This window comes from Carettochelys insculpta, chromosome 17 (assembly GCF_033958435.1).
Source record: "Carettochelys insculpta isolate YL-2023 chromosome 17, ASM3395843v1, whole genome shotgun sequence".
In the NCBI taxonomy this organism is placed as follows: domain Eukaryota; kingdom Metazoa; phylum Chordata; order Testudines; family Carettochelyidae; genus Carettochelys; species Carettochelys insculpta.
In genome coordinates, this window is record NC_134153.1 from 8,528,220 (window position 1) to 8,549,214 (window position 20,995).

At 41.0% G+C, this 20,995-nt stretch overlaps 1 protein-coding gene across 1 annotated transcript in view; it reads right to left on the bottom strand.

Moving 5' to 3' along the window:
- Nucleotides 1–9,129: 9,129 nt before the first annotated feature.
- Nucleotides 9,130–20,995, bottom strand: part of NTSR1 (neurotensin receptor 1) — a 118,448-nt gene continuing 106,582 nt past the window's right edge. Inside the window, exons 3-4 of the mRNA XM_075011969.1 lie at nucleotides 16,786–16,876; nucleotides 9,130–9,379 (exon numbers count right to left, since the gene is read on the bottom strand). Of these exons, the coding sequence (XP_074868070.1) occupies nucleotides 9,130–9,379; nucleotides 16,786–16,876 (341 nt within the window). The remainder of the gene's footprint in view (nucleotides 9,380–16,785; nucleotides 16,877–20,995) is intronic.

Below are 20,995 nucleotides of genomic sequence, written 5' to 3' on the forward strand. Positions count from 1 at the left end.
CTTTGACTAGCCTGATTCTTGATTGTGTGCATTGGTAGGGGAGAGGTTTGCGTATTATTGAGCACTGTCCTGTAGCTTCCATGTATTTGGTATTTAATAGAATAAAGTGGCTGTGCTGAACCACAGTTATATGGCACTGGTACAAAAGTAGTATTTTCAAGGGGGCATGAACCTGCTAGCTATCAATGTACATACAACTTTGCCCAATGCAGAGATCCCAGAGGCTGCATCCTTCTCTGTCTGGAAATTTAATCCCATTGGGAGAGAATTTTTTTTAATATGCGAGAGAATTCTTAGAAGAATTTGCTGCTAATTCCTTGTGCATTGCACCGAGCATTCATTTTCTTAATAAATCCCCAAACCCAGAACTGATTGGACATTAGAAAAATTGATTTGTCTAATAAATTATTGACCCTTTAACAACTGATGATATTGGGGAAACAGTTGCTTCTTGTTGGCCTCATCATAAAGCAACTGTAAAATGTGTTCTTCCAGTTCCAAGCAGCTGCTGAATTCAACCATGATTTAGATGTAAATTTGCCAACCCTGAATGCCTCCAGATGTTAATAAGATTTTTTTTATGCTTCCAATCAAATTTTGTTGCACACAGAACTCAAATCGCTAGGATTGATTGGCTGAAAAAAAAAGCAGCCTTTTCAGATTTTTCTCATGCATATTTGAGGGACTGATACCCGCTTTTGGTGAGATGTGACAGAGACAAGGCCTGTAGGGTACTTAAAGTGGAAAGTTGAATGTGTGGCATTAGGTTTATGGGCACTATTTTGCATGTAGGGAAAGAAAGGAGTGCTTTACTGACATGGAATAAATGTGTGTTACAAAAAGTGCCATTGAAAGGGTAAAAACAGAGAATGACATTGGGAATAAAGCAGATTAATCAAATAACTGAAAGAACAAGGGACATGAGGATGAGCTGGTGCTTAAGGCACTAACCAGAAACAAAGAAGGTCTGGGGCCAATATCCACAGAATTCTTGTGTAACTTTAGGCCAGTTACTCCATCTCTCTGCAGCGCAGATCTTCACCATTCCCATTCAAATCTTCCGACCCACTTGATGCCTGCTTCATTTAGCATTCCATTTCTGGCTGCTTCTACATTTGCCTACTCCCATCAGAGAGGGCATGGCAATGAGGCAATTCGAAGCAGGCTAATGAGGCTCTAACGTGCATATTCAGAGTTCATTCGCATAATGGTGGCTGCACAGATTTTGAAGTGCAGACTTCAAATTGCAGCTTGACTGTGTAAATGAGGGCAATCTGCAATTCAAAATCTGCACTTAGAAATTTGCATGGCTGCAATTATGCTAATGAGGCACTGAATATGCACATTAGCTCCTCATTAGCCTGCTTCGAATTGCCGGATCACCATGCCCTGTCCAACGGGAGGAGGCAAGTGTAGAAGCAGCCTAAAACTGTCTCTGTTGAGTGGCCGGCACTTGAAAATTTGGAATTTAGGGGGTTTGGACTTGTCTTTCCCTCAGGAAGTTACTCCATCTATAAAGTAGTTCATAGATTCATCAATTTCTAAAGCCAGAGAGCGTAACTATGGTCATCTAATCTGACTTCGTGTATGGCACAGACCAGAGACCTCCCCTGTTTGAATTAGAGCCAATTTTTGAGAAAAACACCCTAGCCTGTGTTAAAAATAGCCAGTGCTGGAGAATTCACTACAGCCCTCGGTAAATTGTTCCAGGGATAAATTACTCTCACAGTTAGAAATCTGCCAGTTATTTCTAATCTGAATTTGTCTGATTCTCATTGCCAGTAATTTGGTTTGATAATACCTTTGTCCACTAGACTGAAAAGCCTATTAGGCTGTGCCTACACTACAAAAATAACTTTGAAGTTGCTTACTTCGACGGACAACTTTGAAGAAACAGACGTCAAAGCTGAGCGTCTACACACACCCTACTTCGAAGTTAACTCCTGGGAATGGAGTAAGGACTTGGAAGCTGGGTTCACTACTTTGAAGTCAGCTTTGAAAGAAGGGAAAATGTGTGTAGACTCTCTGCTGGCTACTTCGGAGTAGTGCCTAACTTCAAAGTTAACATTGAAGTGAGTTCCTAGTGTAGGCACAGACTTACTGAATGGTATTCTTCATGTAGGTACTTATACCTCGCAATCAGATCACTCTTTAAGCTTCTCTGTCACTGTGAGGGAGGTTTTCCAATTCGTTAGTTGTTCTCTGAATCCTCTCCAATTTAATAAGTTCTTCTTGAATTGTGGGCTCCAGAACTGGATGCGCTATGCCAGCAGTGGTGCATCAGTGCCAAACACAGGGATAATATAACATCCCCATGGCTATTTATACAGCCTAGAATCATATCAGTCCTTTTGGCCATAGCACTACTAAGGGAACTCATGGTTAGTGACCTGTCCACTTCTTATTATTACTCCTCCACTCCTTTATTTTCATCATTTGCTATCATAATCAGTAATTATTTAAGGGGATTTTTAAGTTCTTTAATAAAAATGTTAACAATAGAGGGATACATCCTATGGGGCTCCCTATAGGGCCAACAGCCACTGTGGGCCCCAGACAAAGTGGGTTGGGGGCCCAGATCCATGCCCCTGGAAGATGCAGGGCCAACAGCTGTCACCCTTAGCACCATCAGTCAGCCTCAGCTGTGGCCCTCATAGCTGTGTGGAATAGTTCTATTGGCACTTCAAAGGGGGCTGGAGCTGCAGGCCCCATTGAAAGGCTGGGCCCTGGGGCAACTGTCCTATTTGTCACCTGCTATCGGCAGGCCTGGAGTCCCTTCTGGAAACATACCTGTTTAATGAAGTTTCCCTGTTTACAATTACATTCTTAGTCCTGTCATTTAACCAGTTTTTAAATCCACATCATATGCTAAACTCTTTCCTGTCTGGCATTCTATCATTCAGAACTCCCAAATAACTGGCATTTTAACCATGCGTAAATTTGAGCTACATTTTCCATAAGTACAGTACGGTGAAAGTAAACACAAATAAATACAGCAAATGCAGTATAAGTTTACAGTGTACAATACTGCTGTTGATAAATAAAGTACTCTGCATGCACTTTATTTCTTAACATCTAGTCTTATTTTTCTTCAATGTTCTGCATTAGTAGGAATACCTCTCTATTATCCCGATTATTTGAATATCTGGCAACCTCTCCATCCTGGGTTGCCAGATATGAGTTTACTGTATATAAGTGTATCATTCCAGATTTTAATCACACTGTTGTGTGGTAGTAAGTCAAACTCCTTAAAGAAGCCTAAGCGTATTGTGTCAACACTATTACCTTCATCAACCTAATTGATAATCTCATCAGAATGAGATATCAATTTAGCTTGAGGAGATCTATTTTCCATAAATCCATATTGATGAATATAATTATGTTAGCTTCCTTTAACTCCTTAGCTGCTTCTGCACATGCCCCTTCTTCCAGAAGGGGCATGATAATGAGCAGCCCGGAAGATGCTAATGAGGTGTGGATGTAAATTTCCTGCATCTCAATAGCATATGGCCATATGATTCTGAGTCCAGAAGAAGCTCTTCCAGACTCCAGAATAAACATGTAGACACGTGGCTCAGAAGAAAGAGCATGTGTAGAAGCAGCCTTTATGAATAAAGTCTTATACCAGCAGTTCCACTGTTTTGCCTGGGACTGATGTCTGGCCAAACTGCTATGTTGGGTTGAAAATTAATTGAATTTCACATGCCTAGACCAGAGCTGAATGGTCCTCTAACCCCTAAGCAAGGTTTGTCATTAACCCAGATCTGCCAGTTAAACATGAGCCTTCAAAATCTTAAATTTGATTATTTATTTTTTAAGATCAATGAATTAAAAAAACCAAAACAAAAGATCACCATACAATACAAAGGTTAATATCAGAAAGTATCCTTTTCATTACAAGTTTGGTCATAAAATACAATATAAATAATAGCATGTTACATTTAAATAACATTTTAGATTGCTACATAAGGGGATTTCACACCCCACTCCCTTCCCTTTGCCAGAGTATCTGTTAGAAATGAGATTCTGACATGCTCTTAACATTCATTGTTTCTGACACATGACAGGCCACATAAAATAAAGCGCATACAAATTCTCATTTTAAAACAATGCACTTTTGTATTTTCACCACAAGTACAACATGTCAAGTTGCTCATCTTACGGGATTCTTGAGCACAAAGCCGGGATATCATAATGATATTTTTGGATTTGTCATTTAGCTGCTAAAAAAACATCCAGACTAAGACAGACAAACTTGTGCAGCTGCAGTTTCATAAAGGGAAATAATTTTAAGCAACACAATTTTTTTCTAACAGAATTACCATACAATTCCATAATCAGCAAAATAATATTCAAATCATTGCACATACAAACTCTGCGCTGTCATGCTGTATGAATGTGTCATCTTTTCACGAAGGGTGTACGCTCTGGTAATCAGCCAAGCTGAAGGACCTTCAATATAAATCTGTAACACAAATCGCCTGCAGCAGTAACATACCTTTCTTTTGTGTTTTGTTATACGTTTGATGCTATAAGTGAAAAGGTCCAATTTTCTAACCCCGCCTAGATGATGCTTCTGTTTTGTTCAGGTTTTCAAAGGGCGAAGTCATTGAAGCGAAATCTCATGAACCTTACAAAAAGACAAGATCAGCAGAGCATTAAAATATTGATGAGTGCTGGATCTTTGGTGATAAAGTCCTATCGAAGGGATATTTCTGACTAGCAGAATGACACTGGAAATGTGATTTTACACACTGACAAAATGGACGATGCTGTTAAGAACACTGTGAAGATAAAAGAAACCTTAAAATTACATTTAAAGAGGTTGCCTGGTGGAGTCTCATTAGACTTGAGTCACTTTGAATCTAAGCTGACATTTCAGGTCTTTGGGTTTTAAGGCTTCTTTGAATAGAAATGAGCGTTGTCCATTGCTAGTAGGAAACTCATAGATCCAGCATCTCAGATGTGCTCTCTCATCTGCTCTTATATATAATTTAGAAGTAAACAAGTATTACAAATAATATGATACAAAAATAAGGATGAGTTGATTAACTGTGCCCCATGTCAAACCCATTTCATCTTTGTCAGTTGTAGAGTTCAGTTCATCCCCAAATCTTAGGTTAGCCTCAGCTGTAGTTAAAAAGGAGCAGAAAGGGAAACAGAAAAGTTCTAATAAAGTTCATTTGCCTGTCCCATACAGGTTGCACCATTTTCTTGTGCCATCCAGTGTTCTCTCTTTAATACACAGTGAGAACATCTCTCCAGCTAGAAGAATGCATGGTTGCCTTAACATGAGTGTTCGAAACTGCCTGCTCACTCCCATGAGTTTCCATAGAACTGAGGGACCTGAAATCATGTTCCAAACTGGATATGGTCAGCTGAAGAAAGACTTGGGCTGCAATTACTCATCAGGGCTTTTGATTTAGTCCCGTCTCTGTTTTCAAATGCAGGAACAAAAATTGGGCAAGATCACTTTTTTTTTTTTTTCAAATCTCTGCAAGGTTAGTCTGTCCAAACTCAGAATCCTTAAAGGTCTTTCCTAGACCAGGTCTATACTAGGTAGTACGGTTGATTTTAGATGTGCAAGTCTACTTACAGTAATTGCATAACTAGAATAGACATACTGAAATCCACTTACCTGATTGTCTTCACTGAGGGAGGTTGACAGGAGCATTTCTCCCATCGACCTCCCTTACCCCTCACAATAGCGAGGAGCACAGGGGTCAACTGCTGACCCCAGACAGACTGATTTTGCACATCTCTACCAGAAATGCAAAATCAAACTCCGGAAAATCAACCTTGACCGGGTTGATCTTCCTGGAAGTTTAGATATGCCCCTAGTGATGAGCTTTTGTGGGCAAAATCCACTTCTTCAGATGAAAGGCTTGAAAACAATGATTTAAATGAAAACTTGTTTGAAGCTGCACACAGAAATGCTGTAAAGATTAATTATGCGGGGTAAAATTTTCAAAAGTACCTTGGGAAGATGAGCACCCAGCTTCCTTTGAAAGTCCCTATATATCTCAAAGCCAATGAGTTGATTTTCTTTCTTTTTTTTTACGTGAACTGGCCCTGTTTTGCTTTAACTGTTTTTGAAAATCTAATTTTTTTAAAAAAACTAAGCATTATAATAGAATGTTTCTTCAAGTATCTCAATATTTTTTTGAACTTTCATAATTTTTCTTTACCTATGATGGTGACACTTTATATTCATGTTACATGTGCAAATAGATAATAAAGGGTTAAAGAACAATGAATGGACATTTTAAGAAATGGCTGGTTGATTACTAAATATTATTACAGAATCCAAAAGAGGAATAGGTTGCTTATCACTTTGGTTTATAAACATCTCTGATGCCTTCTACTGATGTATAGCACATACTGCTCAGGTCTGTAAACATGTTATAATATTTGTTGATTATTCATAATCTGTTTATAAATGAAACATTCATGTAAAGTGAAATCATCCTACCTTTTGATTTTTCTAGGTAAATTTAATAAACTGTTTTTATAACTAGATAGAAGTGCACTGTATGTAAACAGTTTAAGATGATAATTCAAAAGTAATTCTTGTACTGCTTCTGGGATTACCCTGGGAATAAAATAAAAGAACACAGAGCAGAGCTTACATTTTGGCAGAGTCAAATGAAGCTAAAACCACAAAAATTTCCATTTCACTCTGCTCACTGGTATGATACCAGAGATACTCTTTTAGCTTGTTATATTATATGGGGTCTGTGTTTTTGGTGTCTTGTATTGCATTACATGATTGTCTGGTAGAAATGGGAACATTTATTCAATCCCTAAAGTAACACAGCCCTTTAGAATAAAAGATTTGTAATTCAAAATCTAGAGTTAGCTCTGCTCCAGGTCCTGCTTTTCATCTGACTATCGCTTAGGTTTGCTGTCTGTGTGCAGCCAGGGTTCAATACAGATTAGCTGCTCCCAGCTAGGCTGAACTTTCTATATTAAGCACTCATTTAACACAGAGGATTTATACCCTATAACAATTTGTATGTATGCCCCTTCTGTTGGACTGCAACAAGACCAGCCACCTCCTGTGCAGCTCTTTGTGGCTAGACCTCACTCAGTGGTGCCTGACTACCAATTTCTCTCCTATCCAGGGCCTCTTAAGAGCTCACCAACCACAGGTCATTACAACATTCCCCTCCAGGGGTCCCATTTATTGAGTCTTCACACCTTTGACCTCCTGGTCTCAACATCATGTAGTCACATGCTCCTAATCAGGATCTCCAGTAGGAGCTAAGCCCATCCTCCCAGACTTTGCCTAACTGAACCTCAGCTTCCCGGCTCTGGCTTTGAGGCTCAAACCCTTCTTTCAGCCAGGGATCCCACCAGTAGCCTCAGGATTATGGCCTTTTCTCTCTGTCACAGCTTTCTTAGTTTCACAGTTTTTCTTAGAGATTTTCCATTCACTACCATTCCCTGCCCTACCAGTGCTCTTTCTACGTCATTGCATCCTCTTGGTGCTCTCTATAGTGTTTGAAACTGCCTGCATCATATTCCCCATGTATTCCTCAGTCTGTAATCAACATTGGCTAGCTCCAGCCCTTAAAAGGCAAACCATCCTTTTACAGTAGACTATTCAGACCCAACAGTTTTTTCTGCTGCCCCCTCTAGTCTATCAGGCAGGGACCAGGTTTTGAAACTGGGAGGCTATCTTGTTTTCCGTTAATTCTTCAGTTGTGTTGCTTGTGCCTAGAGATTGGTAAAGACACCAGTTAAAAATGACAGGAAATATGGCTTATTAAGTTCATACAATAAGAAAACTCTTCTAGAGTTTCTCTGTGATCCTTGTACATCACACATGAGCTTACCTTTAGGGATATCAGAAAATGCTCTAATCAAAAAGAAATTATGCAGATTGAGAAATAATGGAAAAAGAATGTCAAAGAAATCAACGATCTGTTCTGCACAAAATTCAGGATATGCTGTTCTTTGTCCCTTCTTCATCCATTACTAACCTCACTCATCACAGTGCAGGCATTTGCCCACCTCTTGATATGGCTCGACTTTTTACCTATTTCAAGTGGTAAAAATGGGATTTGGCTAAGAAGCAAAGGTAAGGTTGCCTCTTGTTTATTTTTCACAATTCGATTTGCCTCGATTTAAGCATTCACAACTTTGTCATTATTATTATTATTATTTACAATGTTATTTATTTTTGTCAGAGCTGGCGGTGGGTGGGGCCCAAGACAGCCTGCTGATAGTGGGGCACGGCCAGTGGGCTGGTGGATGCTATTTTCAACTGAAGCACCAGGTCCTGAAGGTATAAGACCCAAGGCAACTGCCTTGCTCACCTCGCCTTAAAGCCAGGCCTGGACTTTGCTGAAAGGACCTAGTAGGAACTGAGGCCCCATCATACTAGGCACTACACATACACCTAACCAATAGATGTTCCTTGCCCCCTAGGAGCACAGACCGGTTTTCTCCAAGAAGACCCTTGTTGTCATTCTAATCTAGGTAAGGCATTATTGTTATTTCAGTATTTAATTTAGGGACACTAAATTGGCTTTCCAGAGCAGCCTGGTCTAATTAATCAGATTTCAGAACGAGTTCTGTAAATAAGTGCCTTACTCCCTGAGTGCACTATTCCCTTCTGAGACCATTACTTCCATTCCTCTTTCTTTTAAAACCTCTCAGATTATTACTCCAGCCCTCAGAAAACATCATCTCTCTCTCCAAAGTGGCTTGCTCCTCATTAATGTCTCAGCTCAGTGCCAAGAAGAGAAGTTAAATTGAGCTCATAGACTTTAGCATGGCATATCTGAATGGAGAAAAGGATGAAGCACAATATGAGTTGCCTAAGCTTGACACTTATAGGCTGAAGAAGTGCTGTGCCTTCCCAGATAACACTGCATCTGAATCTATGCCAGACTGAAGTTACAAAATGCGTAGACATTATTCACAAGAGACAAGGCCAATGCTTTAAATTAACCCCAAAGTTACTGGCTGAAGGAAGCCTATTTGTTCCAACAAAAAGGACTCTGTTAAACACATTCTTGCTATGGTGAATTTAGAGACCATGCATGAAGGTCCCAGAGGTCTCTCTCACATCCTAAATCCACACTGAAACATGTTCTCCCTTCCTTTGGCTTCTCTTGGGTCTCAGTATGTAGTTTCCCTTGTGACTTGACTGGAAAACGTATGGTTGCTAGAGATACTGTTGGACTTCCTGGTGAAGTTGGGTCTCTTTTTCTTCTTCCTCCATGGCAGGCATAGGAACATAAGTGTGGAGAGGAAGATTTGGCGGAAGTTTGCAGACACCAGGTTGTAGAGGATGGGGTTGATAGCAGAACTGACATAGAAGAGGACATTTGTCAACATGTAGAAGTAGTGGTAGAAGTTATAGAGGAACCTGATGGAACAGAACAAAGAGAGAGAGGAAAGTGTGAATAACTTACAATTCCAAGGCTGGAGAAAATGGGAGCTCAATTTTCAATGGCTGGACTCCTTAGAAACACAGGTTTGCCATACTAGATATGATCTGTGGTACATCCACTACAACAGCGGCCAGCACCAGATATTTCATAGGAACCTTAACCCTCCAACAGCCACCAACGACAAGGTGGGAGGGGGGTCTGGCTTCCTGCTTTGAAAGGGGTGGAGCCAAGGGCAGAAGGGGCAGGGCCTAGGGCAGTTAGCCCTTATCATTGCTCAGATGGTGGTGCTGCATCTCCCCGACCCCATCAGAATCACGTGGTACAGCACTGCCATGGCATTTCAAAGGGGCCCAGAGCTACAACCCCTTTGAAATCCTGGGCTCCTGTGCAACTGCCCTCTTTGCCACGCCCCCGGCTGGCAGGCCTGACTCCTCCCATCCAAAACCCCTATTATTAGATAGGTGTCGAATAATCACCTCCTCACAAACCTCTCAGTTTAGTCCCCAAATACTCTGAAACTGGTTTAAACCTCAAACCATGTGATTTTTATATCACAGTCGTATTTGCTGCATCTATAGACAAACTTGAAATTAAAAGGGCTAAACTAAAATGTTGCCCTACTGATGCACAAATATGGCCATGTGTCCCAAAAAAGCCTTATAAGTGGGGCTGCATCCCCTGCAGTATCCATGGCAGAGCTGAAACATAACATATGCTGCCACCTTCCCAATGAGAACAGCATTGACTTACTGAATCGGTCTCTGTGGCAGAGTAAGTATGTATGGGTGACAATAACAGGATTTTTCAGTGAATTGTAGACGTGAAAGGTACTAAAGAGAGTAAGAGGGTTACAAAATAGAGCTGGTTGAAGTTTGTCAGACTCCAGGGTTTTTTGGTTAAAAAATTGGACTTTTGTGGAAAGGCACATTTTTGTGTATTATTAGAAGATGTCCAGATTTTCAGTGAAAGGCTCCACATTTTTCAGTTTTCAGAATTGGAAAAATGTTTGCCTTTTGGTTGTTTTCAGTTTTCAAATACTAGAAAATATTCTGGTTTTGGTTGTTTTCAGATTTTGAAAAACAGAACATCTTTCGTTTTCCTTTGAAAATCTCAACATTTTCCTTGAAGTTGTTTTCTTTCTTTTTTTTTTTGGGGGGGGCGGTGGGGAGACAGGGGGGAAGGGCTGGTTCCCAAAATGTATGTGCACAAAATATATGGTGTTTCCTCTCCACCTCTGTTAAAACAAAGTTGTACATAAAGTGCATGATTCAAAACCTATTAAGGTCAATAAAATGGCTATTGACTTTAAGGTGTGTTGGATGTGGCCATTGGGAACAACAGTGCTATCTGATGAGGAGCTTGTGTAATGGTAATAACATATAGTTTTGGTCAATATTATTTGCAAAATTTGTTGTTCATGTTTTAAAAATGGGTCTTTTTTCTGAAAATGAAGCTTCTTGCTGAAAAACTGACAGTTTTTTTATTTTTTTGCTACTTTTTCAGCATTTCTCATCAATATCTTTACTGATTTATTTTTAAAGAAATTATTTTCACTTTTACTTAGCAGAACACCATCTCTCACCTATCCAAAGTTTTCACTGATGACTTTGAAAACACTTAGGTTTGCAGTTGTAGCTGTATTGTTCCCAGAATAGGAAAGATCAGGTTATATCTTTTGACGTAGCAAATTCTACTGATGGAAGAGACACCTGAATAAGAGCTCTGTGCAGGTTGAAAGCTTGTTACTTTCTGCAACAGACATTGAGTCATTAAAAGATATTATCTCACCAAACTTCATAGTGAAATTGTCCACCTGCTTTTCAACTAGATCTTACTATAACCCACACAGACGTTCCATCCTGTTCCCCTTCCATTGCTTATAGGTATGTAGGTTCAAGACAATGGCTGGGAACTCATCAACTTGATGATGTTGATTTTCATGTGATGTGCAAACACTGCAGAGGTAAAAAGCACAGAAGTGTTTACAGACTGAAGACCTGTGTCCCTCATACTGCAACTGTTCTCTCAAATTGCTTTTGAGAGCTGCCATAGGTATATTCCAAGCTTTGTAAAGTCAGGATGGTTATTTTTAGTGACATGGGAAGTTGTGCACCATTCTAAGGCTGTCAACATGATACTGTAGCATGAATCCCAGTTGAAAGGTATTTTTCCTGTGCAAAAAGTTTTGAAGGGTTAAGCTGCACAGAACTTCACAGAAGAGCACAGTCTATTGCAGAACCCACATCAGCATCTCTGATTTAATGGCCACAGATTGCTAGGATATGGTAGCAGCTCAACGCAGCCAGAGGTGCAGTTGTGTGGGAAAGTGCACATCTCCCGAACTGAAAGAACTTGTCACTTAGTTACCGATGGTGCCAAAAATTACAAAGAAAATGTGAAATTCTAGTAGCCTGCTGTGCTGGTCTCCTTTGTTCTGGCCAAAGGAAGTGCTGTGAAAGTAAGCACCCTTTCAAGCACTTCCTTTCTAAAAGTTCTTAAAGAAAGACAAGTGTTAACTTTGATCTATTCAGTCCTCTGGGCTCACTTTAACAGATTCTTTACTGTGGTTTATCCCTACAGAAATGTAAGAGATTGCTGATGCCCCCATACAGAAAATCTTCCTTGGTTCCTGTTCACTAAGGTTTCAGTGACTTGAGATTTTAGGCGCCTTAATTTTTGGTTGCCCAACTTCAGACATTACAAAGAGGCCTGTTCTAAGGTGAGTACCCACAAACAGGTCTCTTTTGCAAAACCCCTGGGCTGTGTCTACACTTGCCTCAACTTCAAAGGGTGCCTGGTACTCAGGGACATGAGAGATTACTAATGAAATACTGTGGTGAATTACCAGAACTTCATCAGGCTAATTTTCCCCCACGGCAACTTTGAAGTGGCAAAGTTCGAAGTGTAGGCATGTGTGTAGCTGTGGGTATTTTGAAGTTCAAAAATTTTGAGGAGTAAAGGGACTTCAAAGTAGCACGGGCACTTCAGAACGCCCACGGCGACATGCAAGCCAGCTTCCAAGTTGCTGTAAGGGGAAAATTAGCCTAATGAAGTGCTGCATATTCACCGCAGCACTTCATTAGTAAGCTCCTGTGGCCCTGATTACTACGCTCCCTTCGAAGTTGGGGGCAAGTGTAGACACAGCCATAGTCTCTAAAAACAAGGATGCTGCTTAGGGTCATACTTGATGTTAAGATTCCCTTTGTAAAGGGAGTGGAAGAGCGCTCTCGAAAGGACTGCTGCTTTCCTTCAGTTTCGTCTCAAAAGAACGCGTTGTGGGTACAGACGCTCCCCTAGGTGTTTTGAAAGAGCCACTTCTTTCAAAAACTATTTAGAAAAAACTTGCTAGTGTAGACATGGCCTGTGTGTTAAGAACTGGCAGCCCCATTCCAATCATTCCAAATGCATCCTGGATCTGTAGCTATGAAATGTTAATGCAAAAGAACAAGATATACATTTCTTAATTTTATGCTCAAACATTATCAGCAATTAATTAACCAGCAATATAAATAGCTCCCCCTTCATAATGTAGCCATGATTTCAGAACCTTCTGAAAATTAATCATGGCTTTTGAAAATATTAAAATGCAAATGCAAGACATCACTCTTTGTGAATTGCTGACAACACTGTCTCAGTGCAAATGTTATTGTTACGTAACTGCTTGCTGCTTTAAGTGCTTTTCTTATAGTAGAGTAAACAAGACATAATGGTTTGCTTCAATGCATGCCCAGAAGTCTGTCTTCACAATTACATGTAAAGCCTGGTTCCTTCCAAGGCAGGATATATACTTTGTTCCGGTGGACTGTTCTACTGTAAACCACTGCTTCTTGAGTTTGGAATTTATGAAATTTTAATAAACTCTTAGTTTAGCTGCATTTTAGCATTGTAGAAGTTTCCTTCACTCCACATCTATCTCATTCTGTGCAGGAAACAGAAGTATTTTTAGAAAAGAAAGGATATAATATTGTACAAGAATTACCTGAGTAATGGTTAGATTTGTCACTGAATGTATCTCTGGCCATCTCTGCCTCAAGGAATCTGAGGCTAAATTTTCAGGAAGTTCAGACATGAAACTGCATGTGCAAAATGTATTGTCTATTATGTACCTTATTTGTATGTGCACTTGCCATGAATATGCGAAAAGTTGGATAGTTGCAAGTGAATATAGTTAATAGGATGTATTTACATGTGCTGTTTTCATCTTTTATGTGAGCAATGTCAATACATGCGTATGAATTGTCCACTTTAGCTGTCTGAAGCCTGGCCTGTGGCCCCTGTAAATCAATGATAACCCCTCTATGTTAATTCTGGTCTTTTACCACTCACCTTAATAAATAATCTACTATACTCTTACAATACACTGTTGACTGTAAGGCCAGAAGGGACCATCTTGCTCATTCAGTCTGACCTCCTGCACGCTGGCCACTGCCCATGACCCTTAACTTGCTGCCAGAGCCCAGGGACCTATATTCTGGGGTGACACTGAGAGATGGTTGGTCCTGGCCCTGCCCCTTCCCGGAGAGCAGAGCCACCTCCCTTGCCCCAGGGCTCAGCAAGTCTATTGGCTCCCCCAACTACAGGATACAGAACGTGCCCCCCACACCTACTTCTATAGTAAAAGCATAAACTTTGGATGAGTCATGAAGTTCTCAGTCAATTAAAGATCTGAAGTCACAGAGAATCCAGAATTTACTCTCGTTCTGACCAGCCAGTGGTTCTTGCCCCAAGCTGTAGAGGAAGGTGAAGAAACACCAGGATTTCTTCCAGTCTGACCTGGGGAAAAATTCCTTCCCAATACCAAATATGGGATTCCTTTAGACCCTGATCATGTGAGCAAGACCCAGCAGTTGGATACCTGGGAAAGAATTCTTTACAGTAACTTACAGTTCTCCCTCTCTAGTGCTAATGGCAGTCACAGATTTCCCACAATGACCTGTGGCTCACCATCCTTCCATAAACTTATCAAGCTCAGTCTTAAAACAATGTTTTTGCCCTCTTTACTTCTCTTGAAAGGTTCTTCCAGAACTTTATTCCTCTGGTGGTTAGAAACCTTTGTCTAACGTCAAGTGTAAATTTATGGATGGCCAATTTACATCCTTTTGTTCTTGTGCCAACAGTGACTCTTGAATTACTCTTCTCCCTTCTGGCTTCTTATCCCTCCAGAATATTTATAGAGAGCTATTCTAGCTTCCCATAGCCTTCATTTTGTTAGGCTAAACTAGCTAAGCTCATTGAGTCTCCTCTCATATGATAGGTTCTCTAGGGCTATGTCTACATGGTGCCCCACATCAATGCAATGCTCCCATCATTTTAAAATATTTTTCAAAGCAATGGGCATGGTATTTTGACATCCCTGTACACTTCATCATAGGAGGAGTAAGGGATGCCTCAAAATAGTGCTTTATTTTGACATGTGGTGCTGTTTAGATAGTGCCACAGGCTGAAATAGCCTATTTCATAATTGACTCGAAATAAGCTATGCAATTTGCATAGTGCAAATTGTGTAACTTATTTTGAATGTGTCATGTGGATATAGCCTGGTACCTCTTCTTTGCACCTAGTGTTGCATAAATTCATCTTTCTCAAATGTGGGAGATCAGAATTGCACACAGTATTCCAGATAAGGGTTCTCCTTGTATAACAGTAATGACACTTCCCTATCTCTACTGAAAATACCTCACTTGATGAGTCTAAGGATGACATTAATGGCTTTTGCGCAGCCACATCACATTGTCAGCTCTTAGTCATCCTGTGATTGAGCAATCCATCCAGGTCTTTTTTCTCCTCTGTCACTTCCAAACAATACATCCTCACCTTATAGCAAAAATTCTTGTTGTTCGTCCTTGTGCTGATTAAGCCTCAACTGGAGCATTGTGTCCAGTTCTGCGCACCACATTTCAAGATTTGGAAAATGTTGAGAGAAGAACAACAAAAATGACTAGTGTTCTAGAAAACTTGATTTATGAGGGATGATTTAAAGAATTAAGATTGTCTCTTTTCCAAATTAAATATTTTGAAAGGGGACATAACAACTTTAAAGTACCTAAAAGGTTGATACATGGAGGAGGGAAAAATACATTCCGTAAACTCTGAGGATAGGACAAGAAACAATGGGCTTATATTGTAGCAAGTGAGAGGCAGGCCTGACATTAGGAAAAACTTCCTAGCTATCATGGTGGTTAAGCAATGGAATAAATTACTTAGGGAGATTGTGGAATCTTCATTGCTGGAGATATTTAAGATCAAGGAAGATAAACATGTGTCAGGGATGATCTAGATGGTGCTTGGTCCTGCTGTGAGTTCATGGGACTGGACTTGAAGACCTCTTGGAGTCCCTTCCAGTTGTAGTATTGTATGATTCTAGGTACATGACTTTGCATTTTTAAATTTTATCCAATGTCTATTACTTCAGTTTTCAAGGTCATCCAGATCTTATATATTCCAATCCACCTCCATATTGGCAATACCTTCCAATTTTGAGTCATCCACAAATCTTATTCACTCACTCCCTTTTTTTCTGCCAACTTCATTAATGGAAATGTTAAATGAGATTGGTGCCAAGACTATTCATTGAGGAATTCCACCAGTGGCCTCCCTCCAGCTTGACATTTGACTTTTCAGTATGGACAATTGTGGTCCCCCTTTTAACCAATTCCTTATGCACCTGTCATTTGCCATATTACTCCCCATATTCTCCAGTTTAACAAATAATTTCCCCTGTGGAACTGTGCCATGCTTTATTGATGCCCACGTGGATTAGACCTACTATATTTCCTTTATTTAAAAAATTTGTTATCTTCTCAAAGAAAGATCAGGTTGGTCTGGCATGATCTACTTTTTCAAACACTAAGTTGCATTCTTATGTTGAAATGATGCAACTGGAAAATTTAGTGTTTTGGAACTAAATCGTATTTTGGCATGAACTGCTCCATCTATTATCACTGTGTCTTAGATACATACCAAATATCCACTTAAAATAAAAAACTGGTCCCATCAAGGATTTGTTAGGGAGTGGCAGAGGTGAAAACTGGTCACTGTACCAGTAACAGGTGGAATTTTTAACTGGTGATTGTCAAGATGAGATTATCAGATACTATTCAAAGATAAGCTAATGTTTTTCCGTCATTGGGATCCAGCTGTTAAAATCTAATAAAAAATTCAATCTGAAGACAATTTTGAGACCTCCTTTAGTTCATATTTCCCTGAAAAATGTTGGGGCCAGGTTCCTCCTTCTTAAATATCACCATACTCCCTATTGACTTCAAAGGTGCTAGTAATTGTATAATGTGGAGCTCAACAGAAGAAAGGGGACCACAGCCTGGCCTTTAGACTTCTGCAGTGGCATAGTACAATTGCATTCTACTCAAAAATAATGACTCACTCTGTCCAGTGATCTGATGGAACATAGCAAAACATGAGACGGCGTACATGATAAGGAAGCCAGCAGACCACAAAGGCAATTACAACAGCACCTGCAAGGTACAAAAATTTCCATTATTTTTAGCAAGTGTTGTGCTCTTCTTTACTACAAATAAAACCCAAACACTTATTTTGTGCATGGTAACAGAGAGGTAGCCATGTTAGTCTGCACTCCAACAAAACAAAGCAGCAGAAGTTTAGCACTTTAAAGACTAACAAAATGATTTATTCGGTGATGAGCTTTCATGGGACAGACCCATGAAAGCTCATCGCCGAATAAATCATTTTGTTAGCCTTTACAGCGCTACATATCTACTTTTTTGGGGTTTTGTGCACGTTTAACACTGTTTTACCTTTAAAAGCACCAGAATGCTTTTAAGTGCCATTGTGCAAATCAATAACATTCCAGAGGGATAAACATGGCTTTTAACTTTTGTGGTAGAGCAAGAAAATGGAAATAATAGAAATTGGTTACAACCTATGGGGGAGTAGCTGGGTATAAATAAAAGAAAAGAGATATAATGCATGAGAAGACAACAAAGGACACCTCACATTATCCATTTCAGACTCTGCATCAAGCAAAATTTGTCTCCACACTTATATGTATGTTTTATCTAAATGGAATAACCACAGCATTTTTCTATCCAGTAGCAGGAATACTATGAGCAGGAATACTGTAGTATCACCCAGCAGCAGGAATACTATGGTAGCAGTAGTTCATAGCATATACTTGCATCCCATTTGTATAAAGCCATAGAATTACCAGGAGTCCCATCGTGTTAATGATCATCAAATGACTTCTAATGAAGATCTGGCTCTTGGAAGTGGGATCCATCTTTTTGTGCTGATTGTACATCACCTAGTGGTCCTAGTCCATGGCTGGAACTCTGAGATGCTATCACAATCCAAACAATGCATATTACTATTACTAATAAAAATCAGCAATCAGGTGTTTCTACCCAAGGCAGTTTTATTCCCAAGAGACACCTTTTCAGCAGGAGTTTGCAATATACCTGTCAGCACACACACCATTAGATTTGTCAAACTATAAATTTGACAGTTCTGGTGGAAATCTTCTGACATGAATGCAGTGGCATGGAGGGATCGGCATTTTTGCACAGAATCTATGTTAGGGTATGATCCTTTAGTACCTATTGTGGCAAGGTGTCCCCTCCGCTTTGGCTCAGGCCCCTTCCCTCTTCCCCTAACAGATCTGCTGGCCTGGTTTGTAGAGGGGAGGGGAGCCCACTGCTCCTTCCTCCCCAGCCTTGCTGTTGGCACCCTCTTCCTGATATGCTCTTGCTAATTTTACATCCCTCACAGTGTCTCTCCTACTCCTCTACCTTCTCTCCCTCCTCTTGCTCTGTTTGTCTCCCTGCTTTTAAACCTTCTGTCACTTAGCTCAGCTGAACCTTGCTAACTGATTACCTGTACCACAACCTATTGCCTCCACCTGGGAGCTTAATCAACTCCTCCTGTCTTTTCTCTAGCTCAGGCAGGGTTCTGGGCTCCCTTCCACCTGGGGTCTGCTGCCCTGACTCTGTTACATTATGCAACCAACTGCTGAGGGCCTGAGCTTATCAGGTGCTGTGTGCCCTCTGCTCACCACTTTGAGGCACTGAAGTCAGAGGTGGAGGCTGGCAAGGCAGGAGCCCAAGCAGACGTATCAGGGACTGATGGTTGCCAGTGGCAGACTGGAAAATTGCCTCCCTCTTGCTGTGCAAACCAAACCCTTCCTTCATGCACTCTTCTTACCTGCTGTTTTCCAGCTCTGACCACACAACTTCCCTCTCATCAGTGCTTCTCCTCTCTTTTGTCCTTCAATCTACTAATCCCCTCCCTAACCCTAGTCTCCAAGAATCATGGAACATATTCCCATCACTCTCTGTTTGTGTGTTCTACTCTCAGCACCCAATGTCTTTGTTTTGCCTATTGGTAAGCTCTTCAGGACAATGCCTGTCACAATGTGGCCCCCATCTTGGTTGGGCCCTAGTCACCTGCATAATAAATGGATTAATCATGTTCAAAAAGTGAGCCGGGAAAGAGCCTCCCCCCAACCCCCAAGGTTTTAGCCAAGATACAACAGAAAATAAAATGGAACATGAACAAATCATGGACAATAAGGCCCAGTGGGGACCTTCATTAGTCTATATTTTGTTAAAATTGGGGATTTGAGGGAAAGATTTTTTCCTTATAACCTGTTTCCAGCGCTGTAAAAAATGGCAGGTGCCTGGCAGAACCCCAGCAGGAAACTGCAGTCAAAACAGCAAAAAGTAACAGTCATAGAAAAAAGTCAGAGCTAAATATCACTTTGCATCCCAAATGTGCTTCACGGGTGGTAAAGGCAAATTGTTCTCGGTCTTAATGTGGACTTCTGTGGGGATGGTAGACAGGAAAGATCTCTTATAACAGCCAGGTGGGGTTTGTAGCCCCTGTATTCAGGGAGGCGCCACTTCTCCCTAGGTGTGAACAGTACCCCAAAGAGTGGGGAGTTGTTCTTAAACTCTTTCCCTCTTCACCAAGAGGGCTGGTGCACAGAAGGGAGTAGGCTGGGCCTCATGAGATGGATAGACTATATTCCTCCTGAGCAATGGAGTGCATAAGGAGTTCTGCCTTCAGAATATAGATTAATTCTCCAGAAGCTGCTCCATTCAAAACACCCTGTTCTATGGGTGTATAGAGAGAGGTACAATTGGGCCTTCAGCAACTAACTGTCTTTATGCAAGCAAGAAAGTAATGATACCTTCCTGGAATGGGTAGATAAAATGAGGTGGAAGCATCTTGCCCAAAGCCATCGAGAGAGTCAGAATTTGTGCTGGTATCTGAAGTCAAGACGGATGGGCACTCCAAGCTTTAGGAAAGTGGCCAACGGCTGCACATTTCGGTCGAAGTGGTGTGAGGCCTGGGATGGAGTTTGGGTGCAGAAGAGAGCTTGGGTAAGGGATTGGGGTGCAGGACAGGGTGTAGAGTTTGAGGAGTTTGGATGAAAAGGGGGCACGAATTGAGGTGACCTGAGGCAGGGTGTTGGGGTGCAGGATCCAGAAGGGGGCATGGGTGCAGGAAAGGATTCTGGCCTGAGGCAGAAGGGATGGAAGGGAAGAGGGTTTGAGTGATGATCGGGGGCAGGATGGGATGCTGACCTGGGACAGGGAGTTGGGGTGCAGGAGGAGGTGGGGTGTCCAGTGCAGGCTCTGCCTGGGAGGCGCTTACCAATGCAGCTCCTCAGTGGGACCCTCAGAAAGGTTCCCTTCCTGCTGCTGCAGCCCTAGGCCACTCAAAGCAGCTGGCTGCTGGGCTATTTCCTTCAGGGGTGTCTTTTTAAAGCGTGAGTCACAGTTACTGCTACGCTCCCACAAGTTTCCCAGTCCTTCTCGATGGTAGCATTCTGCCAGCAGCAGTTGTATTGTGGACTGCCCTCTTCAGAGCAGATTGAGAACTGGACTACAGGTGTCCTCAAAGCCTGTAACAAGGTGGATGGAAATTCTGTAGCTAAGTGTCCAGATTCTACCGTTCACTGATGTAGCTGACTGGAAATTTTGCATCAGCTCCTCTGAATAAAACCAGAGCCTTTTTATTGCATATGAAAATAAATGATTTGCTCATTTATGTATCCTCTGTGCTATTCATTTTGATATTTAATTCAATGAATTTATGCTGCCCCCCTGTCTACTAACACTATGTAACTGCACTTTAGAAGCAGCCAGGAAGAAAACAATTTTTGTACTGAGTCTCCAAATGCTGTTACTTGCATGCATGTTTTTATACACACACACACACACACACACACACACTTTTCAGGTGTTAACAACGTGCTTTAAAAATGGTTTCCAGTAGATTCTTTTGGAGCAGAGTTTAAGACTTGTGCATGCAATGATTTTGTACTTATTCAGAGACACTTAGGCTATGTCCACACTAGAGAGTTTTGTAGACAAAACTGGCATTTTCTTGACAAAGCTTGGAGCATCTACACACAAAATGCATTTTGTTGACAAACTGTAGACAAAAAGACTGTGTAGTTGCTCTGGGGGTCCCTTTTGTCAACAGAGCGAGTCTAAAGATCGATCCGCTTTTATGTGTAGACTTGATACATTGACAGAAATTTTGTCAAAACATCTCTTCCGCCTAACTTCTGTAGACAGATGCTTCTAGTGTAGTAGCCTTCGGGTTTGACT